We start from the raw sequence: 10,656 nt of genomic DNA, 5'->3' as shown, positions 1-10,656 counted from the left end.
TTTTTTTGAGATGGAGTCTTGCTCTGTCGCCCAGGCTGGAATGCAATGGCACAATCTCGGCTCACTGCAACCTCCATCTCCCAAGTTCAGGCGATTCACCTGCCTTAGCCTCGAAAGTAGCTGGGATTACAGGCATGTGCCACCACGCCCAGCTAATTTTTATTTTTAATAGAGACGGGGTTTCACTATGTTGGCTAGGCCAACTCCTCACCTCAGGTGATCCACCCACCTCGGCCTCCCAAAGTGCTAGGATTACAGGCGTGAGCCACCGCACCCGGCCCTCTCCACTTTTTAAAACTGGAAAAACCATTCTTAGCTCATAGCCCTATAAAAATAGGTGGCATCCAGATTTGGCCCAGGGGCTGGAGTTTGCTGAGCCTGCCCAGGCTGGTGCCTGAGGCCGTGTCCCCGACTCCTCTCCCTGTGGGTCCATCCCAACCCCGAAACCTGGGCAGCAGACCACTGGGTTCGTCATTGAGAGGCTCTGGGCAGGGGGAGCTGTTGATTCACTTGGGTGCCTCTGGGTCACCCAGTGCCTGCTTGGGGTCTACAGGGCAGAACAGGACCCAGACCTGTGCCTGGGGACCCAGATTTGGAGTGAAGGTCCGAGTTGATCAGTCCAACACAGCAAAGCATAACCAACATAGAGGCTGGGCTCACGCCCGGAGTCCTGGCACTTTGGGAGGCTGAGCTGGGAGGATGGTTTGGGCCCTGGAGGTTGAGGCTGCAGTGAGCTGTGAGCGCACCATTGCACTCCAGCCTGGGCGACAGAGTGAGACCCTGTCTCAAGAAAATACATGTGTGTGTGCACACTGTGTGTATGTGCATGTGTGTGTGTGCGTGTGTGCATATACATGTATGTATGTGTATGTATGTATTTTAGGATAGAGCATTGTGTTTCCGGCCTCCAGACCTCCCAACAGGCAAGCCCAGCCAGGGCGATGTCCTGTGGGCAGGCAGGGAGTGTGGAAGCCTCTGATGGAACCGAAGCGCCTGCCTCGGGGCCTGGCTCTGTGGAAACAGACTCTCCTGGAGCTCACAGTTGGGCGGGGAGACCCTGTGGCCTGTGAGAGTCGGGGTGCTGTGGGAAGGTCAGCTGGGCACCTGCAGAGGAAAGGGGTCCCTGAGGGCTTCTGGGGAGAGAGGGGGGCTGACCAGGGGCATCCATGAGCCCCCTAAGGCAGAGGCCAGCTCTGCCCGCCCCCGCAGGTCTGTGGCCCGGCCGCCCTCCTGACGTCCCCTCTTCCCCCGGCAGAACCTTAACCAGAACCCGCGGACGCTGCTACCCAAGTTCTACGGGCTGTACTGCGTGCAGTCGGGGGGCAAGAACATCCGTGTGGTGGTCATGAACAACATCCTGCCCCGCGTGGTCAAGATGCACCTCAAGTTCGACCTCAAGGGCTCCACCTACAAGCGGCGCGCCAGCAAGAAGGAGAAGGAGAAGAGCTTCCCCACCTACAAGGACCTGGACTTCATGCAGGACATGCCCGAGGGGCTCCTGCTGGACGCCGACACCTTCAGCGCCCTGGTCAAGACGCTGCAGCGGGACTGTCTGGTGAGGGCTCGGCCCGGGCGGGGGAGGGAGGATGGCAGGTGGGACTGCCTGGTGAGGCCACGGTCCAGGCAGGCAGGGCCAGGGAGGGTGCCAGGCTGAGGCCCAGCTGCCCCGCAGCCCACAGCAGGCCCCACGCCAACGTGGGATCCGGAAGCAGCTCAGGCTTTTATGGCCTTCACCTAAAACGTGGTTGGACACTGGCTCATGCCTGGGATCCCAGCACTTTGGGAGGCAGGCAGATGGCTTGAGCCCAGGGGTTCAAGACCAGCATGGGCAACACTGTGAGACCCTGTCTCACAAAGAAAACAGGAAACTTATGTCTCCAGACCCAGCCCTTGGGGGTTGGGAGTGTCTGCACCGCTAAGAAGCGGTTCCTCTGGAGGTTACATGGTGACAGTGGTAGAGTCCCCCCACCCCCCCAAGAAGAGAGCCCAGCCTTCAGATGCTGTGGTCACGAGCCCAGAGCTCCCGGCCAGCCATGAGAGCTCGTGCCTCAGTTTCCTCACCCATCAAATGGGATGACTGCCCGCTCTGCAGGCCATGGCAAGGGCCCATGTCTGTCCGGTGGGGGGTCTGGCTCCTGTCCCCGTGGAGCCTGCACTGGCTCTGTATTAGGGAAAGAACGATGCACGCAGCTCTTCCTCTCCCTGTGTTAGCTCCATCGTCCCCGCCCCACCCCGGCAGCTTCGAGGCATGGAGCCAGGGAGGGAGGCCCCAGCCTGTCAGGAGCAGAGCCTGGGACCTCCCAGCTCCCCCATTCCACCCAGGCCCTCCTGCTGACCACCCCTAGCTCCCCGACCCCTTTGAGAACTTGACCCACACCCCCAGAGAACTGTGCAGACCACTCAGGGGCCTCAAGGCTACCCTGGGCATCCACGCACCTGGGTGTCACCTGTCAGGCTGGCAGGTCCTTGCCCACAGGCCTGGGCTGGTCAGAGCATAGGCCTGGCCCCCCTGTCTCTCAGGAAGGAGCAAAGCCAGGGAGGGAGTCCCCGTCCCAGTGCCTGGGGCGGCCTGCTGTGAGGCTGGAAGCCCCACTCTGGCCCGCCTTGATGCCGCTGTGTGACCGCAGCCCCTCCATCCCTCGGGATAATACTAGAACCCCCACCCCTGCATGGCCGTGGGACCCCATCCCTCACACCCGAGCCCACGGAGCTGTCCAGGCTGAGGCCCCCATAAGCTCCAGGAGCTGTGGTGGGGGTGGAGACAGCTGACGGCATGGTGTGCTCCTGCCCGTCTGTCCCGCCAGGTCCTAGAGAGCTTCAAGATCATGGACTACAGCCTGCTGCTGGGTGTGCACAACATCGACCAGCACGAGCGTGAGCGGCAGGCGCAGGGCGCCCGGGGCACCTCGGACGAGAAGCGGCCAGTAGGCCAGAAGGCGCTCTACTCCACGGCCATGGAGTCCATCCAGGGCGGTGCCGCGCGCGGAGAACCCATTGAGTCGGATGACACGTAGGTGGGCGGGGGGCCTGCGAACCCGTCCCGCTTCCCTTCCCCACAGGCTCCGGTCCCCCATCCCCGGCTCAAGTGTGAAAACAGGCAGGGAAGGCTGGCGAGGGCATCCGCGGCGACAGAGAGAGTCTGAGAGCTTCACGCCAGGGCCTCAGAGCGAAAACAGGCAGGGAGGACTGGCGAGGGCATCCATGGTGACAGACAGAGTCTGAGAGCCTCACGCCAGGGCCTCAGAGCAAAGCCAGGCCATAGTGCGGGCCGCAGGCTGAGTGCTGGCTTCCGGGTCTTGGCTTGCAATGGTGGTAGCATTTCCCGTTCACCCGTGAGTGGGCCGAGGCCACTGGCCATCCACAGGAATGAGATACAGATAGCGTTTCCCCGTGGCACTCAGAGGGGTCCACTCGCTGCCCGTGCAGACAGGAGCCACAGAAGTGTGGAAGGTGCATGGGAGGCCAGAGGGATCGGGCGAGGCAGGGCTCACGGCAGGACACAGCCCACGAACAGGAGGGACTGCAAAATCTGATTCCACACAGATCAAAGTGACTGCTGGCCGGGCACGGTGGCTCATGCCTGTGCTCCCAGTACTTCGGGAGGCCAAGGTGGGAGGACTGCCTCAGCCCTGGAGTTCAGTACCAGCCTGGGCAGCATAGCGAGACCCCGTCTCTACAATAAATATAAAACTTAGCTGGGCATGGTGGCATGTGCACCTGTAGTCCCAACTACTTAGGAGACTGAAGGTGTGGCAGGCGTGAGCGTGGCAGGCGGAGGTTGCGGTGAGCTGAGATCACACCGCTGCACTCCAGCTTGGGCGTCAGGGTGATACCCTGTCTTAAAAAAAAAAAAAAGCTTGGCACGGTGGCTCACGCCTGTAACCCCAACACTTTGTGGGGCCGAGGCAGGCGGATCACCTGAGGTCAAGAGTTCCAGACCAGCCTGGTCAAGATGGTGAAACCCTGCCTTTACTAAGTACAAAATATTAGTTGGGAATGGTGGTGCATGCCTGTAATCCCAGCTACTTGGGAGGCTGAGGCAGGAGAATTGCTTGAACCCAGGAGGTAGAGGTTGCAGTGAGCGGAGATTGAGCTGTTGTACTCCAGCCTGAGCAGCAAGAGCTAAATTCTGTCTTAAAAAAAAAAAAATGCTGCCACAGAAGATGGGAACAGTGGTAGAGAGAGGAGGCCACACCTCAGTGGCCTACAGTTATGTCTCTGCTGGACGCTAGGGGCGGAGGGAGCAGACCGGCCCTGCCCTCACAGGGCTCGGGGCTTGGTTGGGGAGATTCTCACAGAGCCCTTCTGGGACACTATGAATGTTAGGGCCAGGTCATTCGCTGGTATGGGACTGTCCTGGGGCTGTCCTGGGCACTGCAGGGTGCTGAGCAGCGTCCTGGGCCTCCACCCACTCCGGGCCAGGAGCACCCCCCAGTTGTGACAACCACAGATGTCCCCAGATGTGGCCCCAGGGGGCGGGTTGGACAGGTGTTGTATAGCAGTGCTGAGATTGTGCCCTGGTCACAGCAGCACCCTGACAGTGGGGGCAGGCCCGAGCCTTCACTTTGGTACCTGTTCGGTCCTCACAGCAGCCTTGGAGGAGGGAGGTGGGCTTCCCCCGTTTCCAGCTGAGGAAGTAGGCTCCTAGGTTGGGGGGCAGCCTTCCCCAGCGGAGCCACGCAGGTGTGGAGCCAAGTTCCACCTGGCCTGGCCCCAGGGGCGGTGCTGGCTTGCACTAGGCCACCAGCTGGGCTTTGGTTTGCAAAGGTGGTGGAATTTCCCATGGATGGCAGAGGAGGAGTCGGGGCCCCAACCAGGGTGTAGCTGTGGGGAGTGCGGGAGCCAAGGCCAGGCACAGCTCCCCCTCAGACCATCCTGGCGTTTGTAGGGTCTTCGTGGGCCTGGCAGGGGAGCAGGTGAGCGCACCAGCCTGTGGCGTGAGCAGAGCGTGCAGGGCCCCGGCCCAGCGGGTTTGGCTCCTGGTGGCTTCAGGATGGCTGCTGCACATGTGGCCTCACTAACTGCGCTGGGCATGGTGCCGGGTGACAATTAACTCCCCAGGCTGTACCTGAGACCCCGTGGCCCTACCTGGGCATGCAGCGTGCATGTGTGTGCACGTACATGTGTGTGCATGTGTGTGTCCATGCACACGTGTGTGGTGGCAGGGTATGTGCCCGGGCCTCCTAGCTGGGACTCCTCAGCAGCGCCTGGGCCTGGGTTTGAGACTGGGGATGATGGAGGGACATCAGGACGGAGATTCCCGGGTGCCAGGCCCCACTCCAAGAGCTTGGCCGAGCTGCCACCCACGGGAGCAGGTGGGCTCCCCAGCCCCGGAGTCCCCAGCCTTGCCTGCCCCGAGTCCCGCCTCTGTGGGATGCTGACGGTGCCCTCCTCCTCTCTCCCCAGGATGGGCGGGATCCCCGCTGTGAACGGCCGCGGGGAGCGGCTGCTACTGCACATTGGCATCATTGATATCCTGCAGTCCTACAGGTGGGTGCCAGGGTCTGCAGTCCCACAGGGGGGTGCCCGGGTCTGCAGTCCTACAGGTGGACGCCCCGGGTCTGCAGCCCCACAGGTGGATGCCCCGGGTCTGCAGCCCCACAGGTGGGTGGGTGCCCCCAGGACACCCATGCACAGAGGCGCTTGCCTGTGGAAACAGCTGCACCAGCAGCTCTCGGGGCTTCCTCAACCTTCTGGAAAGCTCTTGCTTGGCTGCCCCTTCTTGAGCCCTAAAGGAAGGTGTCTGGTCGCCTTGAAAATCCAGAGTGAGTTGGGCGTAGTGGTCCACACCTGTAATCTAGCACTGTGGGAGGCCGAGGCGGGAGGATCGCTTGAGCCCAGGAGTTTGAGACCAGCCTGGGCAACATAGCAAGACCCCGTCTCTACGAAGTATCAAAAAAATTAACCGAGCTTGGGCGTGCTCCTGCAGTCCCAGCTACTCAGGAGGCTGAGGCAGGAGGATTCCTTGGGCCCAAGAGTTCAGGGCTGCAGCAGTGAGCTGTGATGGCCGCGCTGCACTCCAGGCTGGGTGACAGAGCAAGACCCTGTCTCAAGAAAAAAAGGAAACAGAGAATCTAAGGAGTGGGTTTGAGGCCTCCCTTTGGGGCTCCAATATTTGTTTTTTGGTTTTTCATTTGTTTGTTTTGAGACAAAGTCTCGCTCTGTCACTCAGGCTGAAGAGCAGTGGTGCGATCTTGGCTCACTGCAGCTTCCGCCTTCTGAGTCGACCCTATTCTCCCGCCTCAGCCTCCCGAGTCGCTGGGATTACTGGCACGCGCCATCATGCTTGGCTAATTTTTGTATTTTTAGTAGAGACGGGGTTTCACCATGTTGGCCAGGCTGGTCTCGAACTCCTGACCTCAGGTGATCCACCTACCTTGGCCTCCCAAAGTGCTGGGATTACAGGTGTGAGCTACCGTGCTTGGCTGGGGCTCTAGAATGTTGAAAGACAGGGTCACTCTCTCGGTACTGTGGACATTGGGACCAGATGGTTCTCTGGAGTGGGGCCGTCCTGGGCACTGCAGGGTACTAAGCAGAGAGCCTCCACCCACTGCCTGCCAGGAGCGCCTGCCACCCTGGGTTTTGACAGCCACGATTGCTCAAGGCCATGGCCCAGTGTCCTCGGGGGTGCACAGTGGCCCCTGAGTGAGGCGGCCTGGCAAGGGCTTGGCTGATGTCAGCTGCCACTCCGGGCGCTCTCTCCACAGGTTCATCAAGAAGCTGGAGCACACCTGGAAGGCCCTCGTCCATGATGGGGTGAGCGCCTGCACCCCTCCTCCCATCCTTCCTCTGTCCTCCTGTCGGTCGTCCTGGCCTTCCTCCCATCCATCGCTCCACAAACGCAGACTACCTCCTGGGGCTGAGCATTGAGGACTAACTAACAGCCTGTAGAATCCAAGATCCCAACAGGCACCCCCATTTTTCAAGAGTGTGTAGAAGGTCCAGGCAGGAGCTTCCAGAACAAGCATTGAGCATGTCAGGGTGGCGGCCAGCAGAGGCCTCTGGGGATGTCTTAGACCTTGCCAAGGCCCAGAACCCGAGCCTAGGGCAGATAGGAGTGCTGTCTTGCTCTGACGAGGCCGGCCAGGGTGTCCTGTGCTGCCACCCTACATCGCTGGGGTTGTCCTTGTCCCCTGGCCCACAGTGGCCGGGCACCGCCTCCCACTGCAGCCTTTGAGGGTGGAGTCATTCACAGTCCTGGTACGTGGCCACTCCTCACCCAAGGAGGCTGGGAAAGGAGGCTGCATTCTGGGAGGCCAAGGGTCACATCCCAGTAGGGCCCCAGCCAGACCATCCTACCTCAACCTCCCCTACAAGTCCATGTGGGCCACTGCGCCTGGCCGGAATACTTTATTCAGAGCTGGTTGAAAAAGTCAAAAATGCGAATAGGTCTCTGGCGGAAAAACTTCCACACATTCCCTGGCACCCAGTCTCCCTCCCCAGAGGGAGCCACTGTCCCCTGTTTCGTGAGCCCCTCCCAGGAAGCCACAGCACCATGGACCCATCTCGAGCCTTTTCACACAGAAGGTGCCCCCCGCACACATACAGCGTCTGTCCAGGGCTGTCTCCAGCTGTTGGTTAATGCGCCCTCTGCCCCCGGGCACCCCCAACTCTCTTCCAGGACACGGTGTCTGTCCACCGCCCCAGCTTCTATGCCGAGCGCTTTTTCAAGTTCATGAGCAACACAGTCTTTCGGAAGAACTCCTGTAAGCCACCTGAGCCCCGTGAGGTGGGAGGGACCCCGGGGGAGGCCGAGAGCCCCGTGGGGCGGGAGGGACTCTGGGGGAGGCAGTAAACCCAGAGCCCCTGTGTCCCCCTCAGACCGGGCCTCATCCAGAGGCAGGATAGTCGGGACATTTGCTCTGCACAGGAGCCACCGCCGGAGCCTGAATCCTGAATCCTGCCCTGGCCTCGTCCTGCCTTGTGGCCTTGAACAGGCACTTCCCTCTGTGCCTCGGTTTCCCCATTGGCACAGCACTGTGAGAGTACAGTGTTGATATATGGGATGGGCGGGCCTGGCCCAGCAGGCAGCTCAGTGTGTGGGGCTCCAACAGCATCACCATCACCACGGAAACGCATCCCGGGCAGGGAACCCAGGAGGCCGGCTTACCAGGGCATGGCCGGGGAGGTCACAGGGCAAACAATGGTGGGGAAGGTGGGGACTCAGGGTTCACCCACAGGGTACCCAGGGGAGGTCCCCATTTCTCAGGGCTCAGCTTCCCCTCATGGGCCACTGTAGCATCTGGACGCAGACTCAGGGTTCCAGGCCCCTGCACAGACCTCAGCCCGTGGCCCACCTGCTGCCAGACGGGTTCCTCCCTGGGGTCTGTTTCTCAGCCACCCTCCCCAGTAGAAGGCTCTGGGGCTCCCCAGCATCCTGCACAGGCCTGGCACACAGAGGTGCTTGGGAAGTGTCGGGTGGGCATGAATGATCTGCGGGTCTGCACCCACGGGGTTGCTCCTGGGAGACAGCAGGGACAGGCATGCCAGTGCCCAGCACTTGCAGTCAGGCTGCTCTTCCCGGCCTGCACACCTGCTCCCGGCCCCGAGGCCAGGGACCCCCTCTCATTGACACCGTGGGAATTGGCAGACACCACGCATCGGGATCTGTCTCCAGAGAGCTGGCTGTCGAGCCTGTCCCCGCACCCCACCCTCTGGGACTGATGCCACAGGATCATTCCCAGTCATCCAGGGCTGTTTGCCAGCCTTTGGCGACTGTAGGAAGCTGCACAAGGCAAACTGAGCACCTACTGTTTACCAGGAGCTGTGTGGGTCATTCTGGGGGCAGAGGTCACAAGAGCTTGGTGAGGAGGCAGAGCTCGCACAACACTGAGGACAGGCCCGGCCCTGTGTGGGCATCACCTGCGGCACCACACCCCACTGCTGAGATCGGCCAACGGGGCCCAGAGAGACTGAGCCACACAGCCAGCGGGCGAGCCTGGATCTGGGCTCAGGCCCTACATGCTGAACCATTGGCTTCTCTAACCGCAATGCGTGGTGCTGTCTAAGACTGTCAGTGTCCATCTGAAAATGGGGCCCTGCCCGGGCTGGGCCCCACATGGAAGGGGATAAAGCCTGCAGGCATCCCTGGCCAGCTGGATAGACGGGAGTCACAGGTCTGCAGGACCCCGGGAGGGGCAGGCACTGTGCCAGGGTCCCAGTGTGTCTCATAGAGACGGTTGGGTGGGCAGGACAGGCAACTCAGGCTCTCAGTCCCTCCCCGGGCAGAGCCCGGTTTTCCACCAAGAGGCTTTGCTGCTTCTCGGCCTCAGGGACGGGCAGGGGCCTGGTGGGTTTCAGGGACACGGGTATATTCGGGCAGCGACCCTATCTGGGCTTTGCTATGAGTCCCCAGCAACCCCAAGCGCTAACACCCACCCTCCCCTGCAGCCCTGAAGTCCTCGCCCTCCAAGAAGGGGCGTGGCGGAGCCCTGCTGGCTGTGAAACCCCTGGGGCCCACAGCTGCCTTCTCAGCCAGCCAGATCCCCAGCGAGCGGGAGGAGGCCCAGTACGACCTGCGGGGGGCCCGCAGCTACCCCACGCTGGAGGACGAAGGTGAGGGGCAGAGGGCAGAGTGCGCCTGTGGGGGCTCCAGGGTGTGTCAGCAGCAGCCCAGTGGGTGGGGCGCCGCCTCATCCTGAGTACTCATCACTCAGTCTTCCCCTCCGAATCTGCGATCTGCAGAACCTCCTGCCCAGGGACTGGGGGCTTCTGGGACGGCCCCAGGGAAGAGCCCAGGGAGAGCTGAGTGTAGAAGGCTCCACTGGGTGGGGTGGTGACAGCTCCCGCCTTCTCTCACGGTCACTGTTATCTGAGGCGCACCAGGATGCCATCGAAGGCATGCAGCCCCCAGGCTACGTCTGATGTCAGGGAGGGCAGGGGACAGAATGAAGGAATTGACATAGCCATGCAAGGGTTCTGGGGCAGGACCACACTGCTGGGGGAACAGCAAGGAGCCAACAGCAGGGAGGGGAAGAGAGGGAGAGGGGAAGAGAGCAGTGGGGAGGGGAAGAGGGTGGGGGGAGAGGGTAGGGAGGTGACGGGCCAGGCGGCACAGGGCCCTCTGGGCTGTGTAGGGCTGTGGATTCTATTTTGAGAGCGGTCAGAAGCCTTCGTGTGAAGGGGGAAGGTCGTCCTTCCCTGCCGTGTGGGGAGGTGGGCATGTCCAGGAGGCGGGCGGGCACTGGGCGTGGGTTCCCAGGGTGAGCCAAGCCTCAGGGAGAATCGACTGTGTGTGTTTGGGGGCCTGGAGGCTCCGCAAGGTACCCACAGTCCTTTCCCCACAGGCCGGCCTGACCTTCTGCCCTGCACGCCACCTTCTTTTGAAGAAGCCACTACAGCTTCCATTGCCACCACTCTGTCATCCACATCCCTCTCCATTCCTGAGCGGTCCCCCTCGGAGACTTCGGAGCAACCTCGGTACAGGTGGGCGGAGGCATCCGCTGTGCATGTGGGCGGAGCATCCGCTGTGCATGTGGGCGGAGCATCCGCTGTGCATGTGGGTGGGGCATCCGCTGTGCATGTGGGTGGGGCATCCGCTGTGCACGTGGGCGGGGCATCCGCTGTGCATGTGGGTGGAGCATCCTACGTACAGAAAGGTGAGGCATCTGCTGTGCATGTGGGCGGGGCATCCTATGTACAGAAGGGTGGGGCATC

General features: G+C 61.6%; 1 protein-coding gene across 1 annotated transcript in view; it reads left to right on the top strand.

The window, feature by feature from the left end:
* Window positions 1–10,656, top strand: part of PIP5K1C (phosphatidylinositol-4-phosphate 5-kinase, type I, gamma) — a 34,113-nt gene that overhangs the window by 13,073 nt on the left and 10,384 nt on the right. The window contains exons 6-12 of the mRNA XM_011967455.1: window positions 1,256–1,555; window positions 2,805–3,010; window positions 5,407–5,490; window positions 6,708–6,756; window positions 7,622–7,706; window positions 9,391–9,555; window positions 10,287–10,425. Of these exons, the coding sequence (XP_011822845.1) occupies window positions 1,256–1,555; window positions 2,805–3,010; window positions 5,407–5,490; window positions 6,708–6,756; window positions 7,622–7,706; window positions 9,391–9,555; window positions 10,287–10,425 (1,028 nt within the window). The remainder of the gene's footprint in view (window positions 1–1,255; window positions 1,556–2,804; window positions 3,011–5,406; window positions 5,491–6,707; window positions 6,757–7,621; window positions 7,707–9,390; window positions 9,556–10,286; window positions 10,426–10,656) is intronic.

Source organism: Mandrillus leucophaeus, unplaced genomic scaffold (genome assembly GCF_000951045.1).
Source record: "Mandrillus leucophaeus isolate KB7577 unplaced genomic scaffold, Mleu.le_1.0 Scaffold8, whole genome shotgun sequence".
NCBI classification, from domain to species: Eukaryota; Metazoa; Chordata; class Mammalia; order Primates; family Cercopithecidae; genus Mandrillus; species Mandrillus leucophaeus.
This window is presented reverse-complemented; position numbering and strand designations above follow the sequence as displayed.